Source organism: Bos indicus x Bos taurus, chromosome 14, assembly GCF_003369695.1.
Source record: "Bos indicus x Bos taurus breed Angus x Brahman F1 hybrid chromosome 14, Bos_hybrid_MaternalHap_v2.0, whole genome shotgun sequence".
NCBI lineage: Eukaryota > Metazoa > Chordata > Mammalia > Artiodactyla > Bovidae > Bos > Bos indicus x Bos taurus.
In genome coordinates this window covers 799,680-813,056 of record NC_040089.1, presented here as the reverse complement: position 1 = coordinate 813,056, position 13,377 = coordinate 799,680, and the positions used below count along the sequence as shown (strand labels likewise).

General features: G+C 63.4%; 1 protein-coding gene and 1 long non-coding RNA gene across 19 annotated transcripts in view; one reads left to right on the top strand and one right to left on the bottom strand.

Annotated features, from left to right (window-relative positions):
- Positions 1-13,377, bottom strand: part of PLEC (plectin) — a 56,513-nt gene that overhangs the window by 28,123 nt on the left and 15,013 nt on the right. For 4 of the 18 annotated variants that reach the window (XM_027560342.1, XM_027560344.1, XM_027560343.1 and 1 more), the window contains exon 1: positions 5,009-5,681. The exons of 6 other annotated variants lie outside the window; for them this stretch is intronic. In XM_027560342.1, the coding sequence (XP_027416143.1) occupies positions 5,009-5,546 (538 nt within the window). In that variant the 5' untranslated portion in view covers positions 5,547-5,681. Of the gene's footprint in view, positions 1-341; positions 515-1,736; positions 1,948-5,008; positions 5,682-8,553; positions 8,660-13,377 lie in introns of those variants that run through there. 8 more of the 18 variants (XM_027560368.1, XM_027560369.1, XM_027560372.1 and 5 more) reach the window with 4 other exon arrangements.
- LOC113903922 lies at positions 5,803-13,060 on the top strand. Its single transcript, XR_003514344.1, has 3 exons — positions 5,803-6,165; positions 11,108-11,219; positions 13,041-13,060. It is a non-coding gene; the product is annotated as an uncharacterized LOC113903922 (long non-coding RNA).

The window sequence follows — 13,377 nt, the reverse complement described above, 5'->3', positions numbered from 1 at the left end:
TCACCCGCGGCCACACCCGCCAGGAGGAGGGGCCTGCAGGGACGCCTGGCTGAGCGCAGCCCCCCCACCCCCAGCCCAGCCCGGGCCCTCGCGGCCTCACACGGGCCTCCCCCGCCCCCACAGCGGGTGACCGTGACGCCCAGCACCCCATTCTGCCTCCAAGGGTGCCCCTGGGGACAGCTGCCAGCGCCCCGGTCCTCGCTGGCCTCCAGGCTCGCAGCGGACCCAACCGTTGTCAAAGACAGGGAAACCCGACGCCCCCCACCCCTCCGCGGACAGCAGACAGGGAGGGGGTGGGCCCCCGCAGCGCCCGCTGGGCTCTCAGAGGCAGCCCCACCTACCCGGCACAATCTTCATTGGGGACAGCGGCGGGGCCCACGGGTCCGACAGCGAGTGGGTGTGGGTGCTGGGAGGGTCACAGGCCCCTCGGAGGCGGCAGCAAGCGCGGCGGTGCGTGGAGGAGGGCACGGCGCTGCTGCTGTCAGCAGAGCTGTGTCCGTGGGGGAGGGGGTGGGCAGGGGGCCCGCGGATATAAATATCCCAGGAGGGCAGGCCAGGCCCGTCATCTGTCCCGACTTAGAACATGACGTGCGGAGCCAGGGCACCGGCGCCAGGCCCGCTCCCACGGTGAGTCCAACAGGGGAAGCCTTGGGTGTCGGGGCCCACCTGGGAGCAGGGTGGCCCTCGGGCCTGGGGGCTCCCGTCCCTGTTGAAAGGCCTGCAGCTCCCACCCTGCCCACCCCGCGGGACGTGGACGACAGTGGGGGAGCACTGGGAAAGGCCACCCTGGCAAGCACCACCACCCCCACCCCCGGCAGGTCACCAAACAACACCTGGCCCAGACGGACGGGCGGGACGGCCTCCCAAGGTCAGGTCTCAGGCCAGATCGGGCCGGGCCTCCCCCGCAACCCAGGATGCCCAGGTGCTGGCCCCAGGCCCACACAGACCCTGGAAGCCGGTGGGGGGGGGCGGGGCTCAGACGTCCCCAGGGCCAAGGTGCGCTCAGGAAACAGCAGGTGGAGGTCGCGGTCCCACCCCCTCCTCCCTGTCAAGTCTGACCCTCTGAGAACCCCATGGAGGAAGCCCGCAGGGGCCATTCTAGTCTGACCCTCTGAGAACTCCAAGGAGTAAGCCCTGCGCATCACCGCACCACACAGTTGAGGAAACTGAGGCACAGAACCGGCGAGGAACACCCCAGCCACCCAAGGCCGTGACATCAGCCCTGGTCGACTGCCTGGAGCGTGTGGGCAGCCGGCAGCAGAGCACAGCAAACCATACTAGGCCTCTGGCTGCCAGGGAAGGGGTACCCCGGCCCACGTGGGGAGGCCAGGGGCAACGGGGTGGGGGTGGAGGGCCAGGCCCACCCAAGCCTCCTGCCCATCAACCCCATGCTTCAGAAACAATTCTGAAGGAAACCGGCCTGCAGGGGACAGCTCTGAAGGCCAGGGCTGGGCTCCACCTCGGAGGACTCCATGCTCCAACACCAGGGGGAACCAGCTCCTGGAGGCCTGGAAGTCTGGGGCAAGGCCTGGCGCCCCGAGACACGTCCATCCCACCCCAGACACACCACAGGCAGCATCTCTAGACAGAGCCATGCTCATCGGGAATCTGCGGTCCTGCCCCTGCAGGGCCCCGGCCACAGGCTGGTGGGGAAAGCAGAGCCCCAGCTGGAGGCCTGGACCCCTCCCTTCTGAAGACCTGCACCCTGGCCTGACCCTGGCCCAGCCCTGCCCTACCTTGGCCCAGCTGAATCAGCTCCTCTATGCTGTACCTGTCCATAGCTGCCGACCATGAGCCTGGCTGCTCTGGAGCGGCAGAGAGGAGAGGAAGGGAAGGCAGGAAGGAGGGAAAGGGTGGGAGGCAAAGGGAGGGCTCTCCAGAGCCGAGGCCTCTCCACCCAGCTCTGGGAGCCTGGCTCCTCCTCACGGCCACCCCTTAGTCAGCGAGCCGGGCAGAGTGAAGCCCAGTGGACCGACGGGTCGGACCAGCCCGCCTGCAATCCCTGAGCCCTCAGGTGTGGCTGGAGGGCCCTCCTCTGCCTGCCGGCCCAGCCCACCCACCCAGCAGCCTCCCCACCCAGCACTGGCCCCAGAAGTCTGCACCACCCCAGCCCCTCCTAGACCCATCCCCTGCCTCATCCTCCAGGCCTTCAGCCTTGACAAAGGGACATCTCCTAGCTAAGTACCAACCTCTGCACTTTTTCTGCGCTGTTGGACTGCCCAACCACCGCGAGACCTGGTAAAAGACAAACCTAATCGTACTGTAACCTGCTTAGAAAACCCGCCAGAGTTCTACGGGTCTCCCCGCAGACAACCGGACACAAAACTGGAGACTAATGGAGGGCTGGCAGGGGCGCCACGTGCTGTGAAAGGGAGCAGCAGGGCTCTGCGCCTGCGGACAAGCCCATGGGACAGTCAGGTGCGTGGCGTGGCCAGGAGCAGCCAGCCTTGCAGGGCACCTGCACCCGCAGCATAGAGGCTGCTGGAGCACAGGGGTGAGCGTGTTCGGACGGCACCTCTTCTCTACTGAAGTTCCAGTTCTTTCTGAGTTTTGAGCCAGGCTCATTGAGAAATGAAATTCATGTATGAAACCCACTCCCCCTGGGTCCATCTTTCCAGTAACCCCAGAGGAACCCTGTCGGTCCTTCTGGCAGCTCCCTGAGTGCCGTCCTCCTTGGTCAGGGCTCAGCTCAGGGCGTCTCTCACAGGGGCCCTCCAGGACCACTCGCTCTTCACCCAGCCCATCCATCCCACATGCTGGAGGCTTCCGGCCAGGAACTCAGCCTGGGACTGACTGGTAAGTGGCAGAACAAGCAAGTGGACACCTTCCCACGTGGATGAGCAGACCACCATGGCACAGGGGAAGGGGTCTGTGGCTCCCTGGCTGGGGTTGGCCGGGCAGAGGCGGTCCACCTGAGCAAGGCCACTGTGATGAGCGTGGCAGCTGGGCCCACGTGCTGACCTGCCCTTCTGCAGACGGACCAGAGGGGCGATGCTGTGAGCAAGTGAGGGGTCTGTGGCACATCGCTGGATAACTTTTAAAGTATTTATTTCTTCATTTAATTTGGCCGTGCCAGGTCTCCGTTGGGGCCTGTCAGACCTAGTTTCCTGACCAGGGACTGAAAGTAGCCTCTGCTTTGGGAGCGCAGAGTCACAGCCACTTTTGGGAGCGCAGAGTCACAGCCACTGGACCACCAGGGAAGCCGCACTTGATAATGTTTAAAACTCTGAGAAGTCGACAGTTCCCAATGTCATCAGAACCTTCCTAGCCAAGCCATCAGGACCCCTACAGACCTGGCCAAAGCCCTGTGCCCCACCCAGCACCCGAGGTGCCCTGGGCGTCCTCTTGTGCCCAGGGTGGTGCTCAGATCCCGCTCAGCCTGGGGGACCGCGGGGAAGGGGGAGCCCACGCCCTCCGGCCCTGACTCAGCCTGGAGCTGGAACTCATTTCCTGTTGGAAACTCTGAGCTGCCACCGGCGGCGGCTGCTGCGGCCGGGAAGGGAAGACTGAGTCACCCGCTCAGGGCTGGGGGCGCCCCCCCCCCTGCTCGCTGAGCCACACCCAGTCCCCCCTCCTGGCCCACGGCCAACTGCCCGCCCAGCCGCTCAGCCCAGCGCCAGCCCAGCCAAGCCACAGAAAAGGAAGGAAGGAGAGAAAAGGAGGGGGTCCATGCTCCCCACACCCACGACCCAGGAAGGGGGAGGGTCTGCTCTGCCAGCCAGATTGGGGCAGGGGCCCCATCAAGGCGATGGTCAGGGAGGAGGCCGGGTGGAGACCGTCCATCAGGTGCTGTCAGAGCTGACCGCTGCCCAGCCCAGCACTACTGTCTCTGGTGGGGGACACGGTCACCTTACTGACAGGTGCGGGAGAGGCCACGTGGTGAGCCTCGCCACCCACAACCTCCCTGACCCCCCCAGATGGGCTCCCACGCCTGGGCCCTAGTTAGTGGGTCCAGGCCCGACCTGGGCCTGCGCCTGGGTCCCCTGACCCCCCACTCATCCACCTGGCAAACTCCTGTCCACCCTGTTAGCCTCACCCCAGGTCCCCACCCACCCCCAGAGACCACATTCCTCCCCAGCTCGAGAGACATGGAGTCCACCCTGTGCTGGGAATCTGCTGCCCCCACTCAACACGGAGGCTGGTGAGCTCAGAAGCACAGGTGTGAGCCTGAGCTGCCCGCTACCCTCTGCCCACCTGGGTGGTGCAGCACAGGTCCTTAGGGACAGGGGGCTGCCACAGTGCGGGGCACAGCACAAGGTGCCGGCCCCTGGGACAACAGGACCCAGTCCATCCTCTGGGACCCAGGTCTCCCTGGGATGGATCCGCCTAGACCCCAGGCAGAGCCCTGCACTGCCGCGGCCACGGGTCTGCTCTTCCTGTCCCGGCCCAGGGCTGCCTGCTAGGCTGTCACCCACCCCAGGCTGACCAAGCACCCAGCCACCATATCACATCTGTGCCACACAACAGGGGGGCAGATGTCACCCCCAGTGGACAAACCCATGGCTCAGAAAGACCAGGCAGTCATCTCCACTTGGAGAGTGGCTGTACCCTGTCCCATCCCAGCACCCCCTCTGCACGCCCCCACCCCCTGCAGAGAGAGCCTGGAGCAGACAAATCCCTGGGGCAGGGAGGGGGCGGGCAGGGCACAGGACGAGGGTGATGCTGGCGAGAGGGCCCAGGGTGCCGGCCAGGGCTGTGCCGACAGCTGGTCCCGCCAGTCCAAGAACCGCGAGCCCCACCCCCAGCCCCAGGGTGTGCCTGGCTATGGGTGGCAGTAACCCACGGGCTCCTCCTTGGCCTACCCACCCCAAGATCCTCAAGCCAGGAGGAGGAGCCCTGGCGTCCGCTGGCAAGAGTGCCCTGGCAGAGAGCGCGCCGCCTGCCGGCAGGAGCAGAGCTTTTGCACACCTGCTGCCCACCCCGTCCACCAGGCCCAGGCCCCGCACCCCACCCACCGGGCCCAGGCCCCCACACCCCTGCCCTCCAGCTGGGGGCAGGGTGCAGCTACCTGTGGGTGGGGCAGGCTCCAGCCCCTGCCTCGCCAGGGTCCCTGGGGTGGTGGCAGGCACCACAGGGGGCTCTGGTGCCCCCTCCTCAGGCTCCTTCCGGCGGTAGACGCACCGCTCCTCTCGGGCAGGGTCCTCGGTGGGTGGCGGCCCCCGCTTGGGCGGGCAGCCCAGGGGACCCTGCACGGCCTGCACATGGGGGGTGCGGCGCGCAGGCATCACCATGGCCACGGGGCGGCGCACACGCTGCAGAGAGGCAGGCACGATCTCCGGGGGCAGGTGCAGGTACTGGCGCAGGTGGGCAATGCCCTCGTTGGTCAGGTACCAGTAAAAGTGGCGCCAGGCGAAGGTCTCCCGCACCAGGCCCCGCGCCCTCAGGGAGGCCATGGCGCGCATGACCTGGAGGTTGGTGACTCCGGGCACGTGAGGGTGCAGGCTGCGGGGCCGCCGGTCCTTCTTGGCCACCATCACGCCCTCTCGGAAAAGCACCTCATAAATGGCCCGCAGCTGGTCCAGCGGCATGAACATGCCGGCCACCATGGCTGCGGGAGTCGGTGAACCAAGGGCACGGGCGGGGCCCAGAGAAGAGGCCAGGAGACGCCCTGCACACAGCGCGCAAACGGGCCCCGGGGCAGGCAGGCTGCGGCGCGGAGCGCTGAGTTCGAGGGCGCGGGCTCCGGGCTTGCAGCTCGCGGCGCCAGGCTCCCTGGCTCCGTGCAATTCCTGCCGGCACTGCGGCCTGCCCACCGCCTGCGAGAGCCTCTGGCCCGCCCGCCCTTCAGGACGCCCAGGCCGGCCCCCTCTGACTCAGCAGCAAGGGCGGCCCCTCCCACCCTCGGCCAACAGGGCCCCTCGCAGGGTGGGGGGGCACCTTGCAGAGGGGCCACCCTCAAGGCAGGCCCCCTCCCGAAGAGCCGGCCAGCGGCTCCACGTCAGTAATTACATCAGTTTCTAAACACTTCCTTCAAGGTTCTAAGACTAGCGGGAGGGCGGGCCAGCGGGAGCAGCCATGGACCCAGAGTCCAAAGGGTGGCAGAGGGAAGCGGAAGGAGAGAGAGCAGGAGGGTCCTCAGGCCCCGGTGTGGTCTCAGGGCCTCAGGAGTCACAAGGATCTGAACAGGGTGCTGCCCGTCCCGGCAGGGGGCGCTCCAGGTCTAAGGTAGGAGGGGTGAAGTCTTGGGGGGCAGAGAGGAGGTGCTGAGGGTTCCGGGGTCTGAGGAGGGAGGAGGAGAGCTGGGGTCTGGGGTCAGGGGTCTGGGGGCATGGCAGGGGCAGCTGCTACAGCACACGGACAGGCAGGTTGCAGGCCCCACTGGCTGCTGTCCGTCAGGCAGGGAAGGGACAGAGCCCCCACCGCCAAAATCAGACCTAGACACTGGCGGCCCTTTTTAACACTTGCCATGCTGGTTCAGATCAAGGGTGGGCCAGGAGCATAGAGTCAGCTCCGAGTCCAGAGGACTCCGAGCAGGGCACCGGGTGGGGGGCTCGGAGAGGGGCCTCCAGCCCCCACTGCCCCAGGCCAGCTGTCAGAGGCCAGAAGCTCTCAGCTGCTACAGGGAATCAAAGTCACCAAGTCCGCCCCCCCCCCAGCCCCCCTCACCACCCAGAGCCTCCTGTGAGCCAGCTGGACAGATGCATGGGAGCCCAGCTACATGAGGGTCTGGGGGCCCCAGTGATGGGGGGCAGGCAGCGGGGAAGGGACCGTATGCTCCACGTGAGGACCCTGGATCCTGGCCTGGCCACACCCAGCGGTCCCCCCCAGGCTCTAGCTGCTGAGGCTCCAACCGCAGACACGCCGCGCCTCCCCATCCTGCCCGATACCCCAACTCTCCCACCTGGGGCTGCCCCCTCCACCAAGCAGACACACCCATTCCCACCAAGCACGGGCAACCCGGGAACTGATTAGACATAGCGCGGAGGTGGGGGGATCCTGAGGTGGGAGGCTCCGGCTGGCAGGCGGCAAACAGGCGGCGCATGGGGGCGGGGTTCTGAGGCCGTTGCCATGGCACTGCAGAACCGCTCCCCCCACACACACACACACACACACACGCGCGCGCGCGCGCGCGCGCGCGCCCCCGGAGTTGTGGCAGAGGAAACTGCAGGCACAGCCAACTGTGCCCACAGCCCTGCCCGCCGGCTCTCTTAGGCTCTCCCTCCGCCGGCGGGCAGGGGCCCAGCGCGGCCGGACTCCGGCTCAGGGAGGGCGAGGCGCCGGCTGGGAGGACGCGGGGGTGGGCAGCTGCCGCGCCCTCTCTGCCGAGCGGCGCCCGCGCGCCCTGCGGGCCACCAGGACTTGTGGCTTGCAGAACCAACACGAGCTGTGGGTTCAGGCCAGCACTCAAGCCAGCGGCCCGGCCTGGCCCTGCGCTCGCGGAAGGCCACTCCTGGCCTGTCCCTCAGCCCTCCCTGAGGCCACCGGCGCTCCCCCTGCCCACCCCACAGCCCCACGCTGACTTCCTCTCCTTCCCAGCCACCCCGTACACTCAACGCACATTTTCTTAGTTTGATTCTCCGGTCTAACCCCCTCAACCCACAAGTCCCCCACCAAACCAACCCCAAAGCATCCCCCCTTCCAAAACGATTTCAAGCCGCACCCAAGGCCCCCAGACCAAGGAATCTCCTCCAACACAGCCCTGCTCTGGCCTCAGCCCCGTCACCCCCACCCTTGCCATCCCGGCAGGAGAGGGCAGCAATTCGCGACGCTCAAGAAAGGGGGCGGGGCGCGAAGGGGCGTCCCCCTCCCGCCCACCAGCCCGGCCTCGCAGGCTGAGGGGAGGAGCACGGAGGGACCTGGGGCAGGATGTTCCCGGCCTGGCCCGCGCGGCCGGCTGCGGCACACCTCCCTCGGCCCTACTCCCAGCGCACCCCCCGCGTCCCCGAGGTCCCAGGGCTGGGAGAACGCCCCTTTCTGCCCATCCCCCACACTGCGGGAACCGCAGCCGCTGATTCAGCAAAGGGAGGGCCCGGGCTGGCAGACAGGGCGGCCCCCTCCACCCCACTCCAGGCCTCTCCGGGTCTCCAGGGCAACCAGTCGGCGCCATTGGGCAGCCCCCAGGCCCCCCCATCCCAGAACAAAGAACCGCAGTGTGGACTTGCCCGGGGCCAGCCCGCCTGGCGCCTCCCCCTAGTGATCCCCCAGGCCCGGCCGGGTCCCCTCGGACGCTGGGGGCAGGCCGACGAGCTGGGCGGGGACTCGACAGAGTGCTGGAGGAGAAAGTGCCGACCCGACCGCCAGCAGAGGCCAGCTCCCGCCTCAGCCCCGCCCCCGCCGCCACAGCAGCCGCCCCGCCCCCCGACACACTGCAGGGCTGCGGGGCTGCGGGGCTGCGGCTGGAGCCCTCCTAGCCAGCCTCGGGAGGACCTCGCACCAGGTGCAGCCCCAGTGGGGCATGGGCCGGGCCTCCTGGGGCTCCAGCTCCCCACTCCCAAAGCTGCCCCCAGAGCTGCAGACTCCGACCACTGCTCTGTGGGGACTGCATCCAGGCAGAGGTCACAGCTTGGTCCACAAACCCCATCCCCTGTCTCGGCCCCCGGCCTCGGCCCGCACCTTTGAGGGAGCTGATCTCTTGCTGGATGGCTCGCGAGGGGTCCATGTCTCCTCTGGGGCTGAGGGCGGCGCGGCCGCCGCCACGCCGAGTCCAGCCCCGCACTGCACTGCCCAGGCCAGAGCCGCAGCCTGGGGGAGGAGCCGGGAGGCGCGGGGCGGGGCTTTCCAGCCGGGGTGGAGCCTCAGCTAATCAATGCGCAGGGCCTGGGCACCGGCGCTTGCTCCCATCAGACGCAGGCGTCACCCCTCCAGCCTCTAGCTCTCGATCGCCTGACCCCGCTGACCCCAGCCAGACTGCCAGGCCAGCAAGCTGGATCCAGGCGCGCCTGGCAGGCCCAGCCCCCACACACAGTCCCCGACCCTCACTGCTGGCCACCCTCGGAGTGCCCTCCTAGTCGCCCCTGCACGTGGCTTTCCTGACCTCGAAATCATGGCCACTCACTCCTTGACGGAGAGGCCCGACAGTCTGGACCTCCTGGCGATCTCCCCAGCCAGCGCCCCGGGTAAGGCCCGAAGGTGGGTCCCACTGGGCAGAGGCAGGGCCCTTCATCATGGCTCACTTCCCCACCTGCCATGCTCTCCCCTTATCCCTCCGCTGGGGCCCTCCTCCACCCACATGCTCCTCCGGGTCACCTCAGCCTGTTGGGTGATATGACCCCCCAAATGGCAGCCAGCCCCCACTTCCCCACTGTGAAGTCCAACGGGCTTGTCTCGGGGTGCTCCTGTCTCCCAGCTCTGGAGGCACCACCACCCACCACCCAGCAGCTCCGGCCAGCACCCTGGGGTCATCCCGTGGTGGGTCAGCCCCGCGGGTCCTGGTGGCTCCACCGTCTGGTCTGTCCATCTGCCACCAACTGTCTGGGTCCCAGCACATCTCGCGGGGTCCCCACCACCAGCCCTACTGCTGACAGGATCAGCCTCCTGGACACCGAGCATCACTGCCGGTGCCCTGGGGAGAATGTCCCCCCTGGCACTGCCCAATGGGATGAGCTCGGCCTCATTCATGGTGCCGCGGGCACACTGCTTCAAGGTCAGCCCCAGGCTATGCCTCCCACTCCACCCTGGTCCTCTGTGCGGGGCTGTGGGGCACAGGCACCCTGGTCTCCCACAGGCCTACACCCCAGTCTTCCCTCCGTCCTTACCCAAGGCTCCTCCCTGGGGGCCCACACCCACCCCAGGTGGGCTGCCACCTTCAGGCACCCACCCTTCCTGCCGCAGGCCCACTGACTGTTGGGTCTGGACTGGGGGGCACGTGATGACACCACAGGGGTGAAGCCAGCAGCACCCACAGGTACAGGCTGATGAGCAAAGAAGCAGCTCACACCCCCATGGTCCATGGGACGTGAGCTGAGCTCCTCCACCACAGCCAGGCCCCCTCCTTCCCAGCCCCTCTGTCTGGGACAAAGTGCCCCCCGAGTCTCCTGAGACCCTGGCAGGTATGGCCCCGGGCCAGAGGCAAGGGGGACCCCACCCCCACACACCCCGCCTGCCAACCAGACCATCCCACTGTTCCCAAGGCCCTCCTTGCCCTCAAGTCCCTGTTCCCCACCAGCGCTCCCCAGCTTCACGCTGCACCCACCCGGGACAGCCTGCCCTGCAGCAGCTCACTAGTGATTGGTTGGCAGGTGATAGCCACAGACGGCTTCTACGTAGGGTTCCCCTGTAATCACACAGGGCACTCTATTAACAGGTTTACCTCATTAATAGATTAAAGGAGAAAACCTATGTATCAATCTCAAAATTTCTGACAACTCATAAAAACTCACTGGGATTTCTGATTTTTACAAAGTGGCCCAATAAACTGGGAAAGGAGGTCCAGGGGTCCCTCAGGGTCTGAGGGGAACTGGTGCCAGAACCCCAGCCAACACTCAAATCCTTGGAAGCTCAAGTCCCTTCTAAAAACTGAAGTAGTATTTGCATATAGGCTAATACAGTGCAAGTGTTACAGAAATAGTGTCAGTCCCTTCAGTCGTGTTCAACTCCTTGTAACCCCATGGACTAGCCTGCCAGGCTCCTCTGTCCATGGGATTTCCCAAGCAAGAATGCTGAAGTGGGTTGCCATTTCCTCCTCCAGAGGATCTTCCCGAGCCAGGGACCAAACCTTGGTCTGCTGCACTGCGTGCGGATTCTTTACTGTCTGAGCCAGAACCACTGGGAGGACACAGATAACTGTGACTACAATGTAAATCCTATGTAAAGAGCACCCACAGCAAACTCAAGTTTTACTTTTTGAACCTTAAATCACTAAAGTCCTCAGTGGCCGAACCATGGGTGGGGAAGGCCAGCTGTTAACAGGAGACCAGACTTCCATCTGAGTCTGAAGGTGACACTACGCCAGAGGCCTCCCCTGTGGGAAGTACTGGAAGCTGGAGCAGCTGGGCGATAAGACTCAGCATGGTGGCTGGGATGTCCCCAAAGCCACACGGCCAGAGGCCAGAGCGAGCCTCCAGGCTCAGCTGCTGGCGAGGTGGATCCAGGCGCGTGAGGGGGAAAGGAAACCGTATACACGCCACTCTGACCACAGAGCAATGAGAAGTGTCCTTTGCCTCCTCAGCACCTAAACCAGCACCATCGACCACCCGTCAGAACCAACAAGGTGCTCACTAGAACAGCCGGCTTGCAACATCCTTCTAAAGACTGGAGAGATTTCTTATAGGCTAACAATGGTGAGTTAGAAAAAGAGGGTGGGAGAAACCCTGCATTCGCAGTGCATGATATAAACTTCTCTGGCACGGATTGATAAAAATCCGTCAGGACTTAAATTCAGAAAGTCCCAAAAGCACAAAGAAAGACCCAGACCCACGTGCAGACTCATGTTCCCAGTGCAGGGGTCTGACCCCACAGGACCACTGCGCCCGAGCTAGAGCTGCGTTCCTGACAGGCATGCCTGCCCCACACGCCAACTCTGTTAATAATTGCCTTGTTTACCCACTCACGTGATTTCATATCAGATCGGCGAGGTGCTGCTGTTTGTCTGAAGCCCTGACTCGGGGTGCAAGGTAGGTGGGGGGAGCGAGCCCTCTCGGGCACTGCAGAACCTGGCAGACAACCTTTTGTGTGTTAGTCGCTCAGTCGTGTCTGACTCTGCGACTCCATGGACTGTAGCCCGCCAGGCTCCTCTCTCCATGGAATTTTCCAGGCGAGAATACTGGAGGGGGTTACTATTTCCTACTCCAGAGCAGACACCTTAGGACCTTGTAAAAATATTGTGTTTGAATAGGAATTATTCCCCAGACACAGGGAAAAGTGGTCCTATCTCACCCCCTCCCTGCCCTGCACACGGTATGCAACTCACAGTCAGGACTGGCTTCCTCTTCAAATCTCTGAAATTTCTTTATGGGGAAAAATCAGGTAAATACAAACATGATTCTTGGTTTTCCCCCTTTGCCTGCACTGTCGGGAGGTCCCCCGCGGCAGGCCTGCACCCACCCTCCCTCAGGCACTGCCCTCATCCTCTGCTCTTTCACGCACTGCGGTTTTTAGGCCTGATAGACACTTTCACTGGCCTGGTTCCCACCGTTTCACCAATACAATCCAGAAACCGGGGTTCTGGAATTTTGCCAATCTGATAGGTGAAAAAAAAAACAAAAACAAAACAGCACCATGGTGCAGTTGGAGCTTAAATCTTGCTGGTTTGACCCAGAAATTCCATTTCTAACAACAGCCATAGACACACACGATCCAGCGACACAGCTCTTCTATGCAGCAGTTTCCAACAGCAAAAAAGCTGAACTAGACCAAACCTACTGTTCCATGGGAGGAGATCCGTTTCAATAGGATGCGGTCCTGAGCGGGAAGCTGCCCAAGGACACAACAGTGAGGCGGTGCCGAGACCAGCAGATGGCATGTGGGCCTGAGCCCAGGCATGCTCCTCTGCCGACCGCTGACACGCCACGGCGGTGCGGGACCCACTCCCCTTGCCCGAGACACGCCTCGTGTGCGTTCTGTCCCTTAGTACACCTGCCGCCGACCAAAGACACAAAGACATAAATAATACAAAATAAAGAGGATATGGTTACCATGCAAATCATGAACTAATGTCACAGAAGGATCGTATTTGTTGTAACATTAAGTAAAAAGGGGTCGGAATACCTTCTTAAATAAATGTGACTATGCTATATATCCGGAGAAGGCAATGGCACCCCACTCCAGTACTCTTGCCTGGAAAATCCCATGGACGGAGGAGCCTGGTGGGCTGCAGTCCATGGGGTCGAGAAGAGTCGGACACGACTGAGCGACTTCACTTTCACTTTCCACTTTCATGCATTGGAGAAGGAAATGGCAACCCACTCCAGTGTTCTTGCCTGGAGAATCCCAGGGACGGGGGAGCCTGGTGGGCTGCTGTCTGTGGGGTCGCACAGAGTCGGACACGACTGAAGCGACTTAGCAGCAGCAGCAACAGCATGCTATACATCATGTTAATGTGCATTTCTCCCTTTTTGTTTTTCTGCTAGTAACATATTACTTGCTGTTTATCTGTATTTTAGACTATGGAAATGAAGTTAGACAAAAAGCAAATTGGAGCAATTTTCTTATTCGCATTAAAAATGGGTTGTAAAGCAGAGGAGACCACATCAACAACACATTTGGCCTGGGAACTGCTAATCAATGTACAGTGCAGTGGTGGTTCAAGAAGTTTTGCAATGGAGATGAGAGCCTTGAAGATGAGGAGCGTAGTGGCCAGCCATCAGAGGTTGACAACGACAACAACCAACTGAGAGCCATCATCGAAGCTGATCCTCTTACAACTACAGGAGAAGTTGCCAAAGAACTTAATGTCGACCTTTCTAAGGTCGTTCGGCATTTGAAGCAAATTGGAAAGGT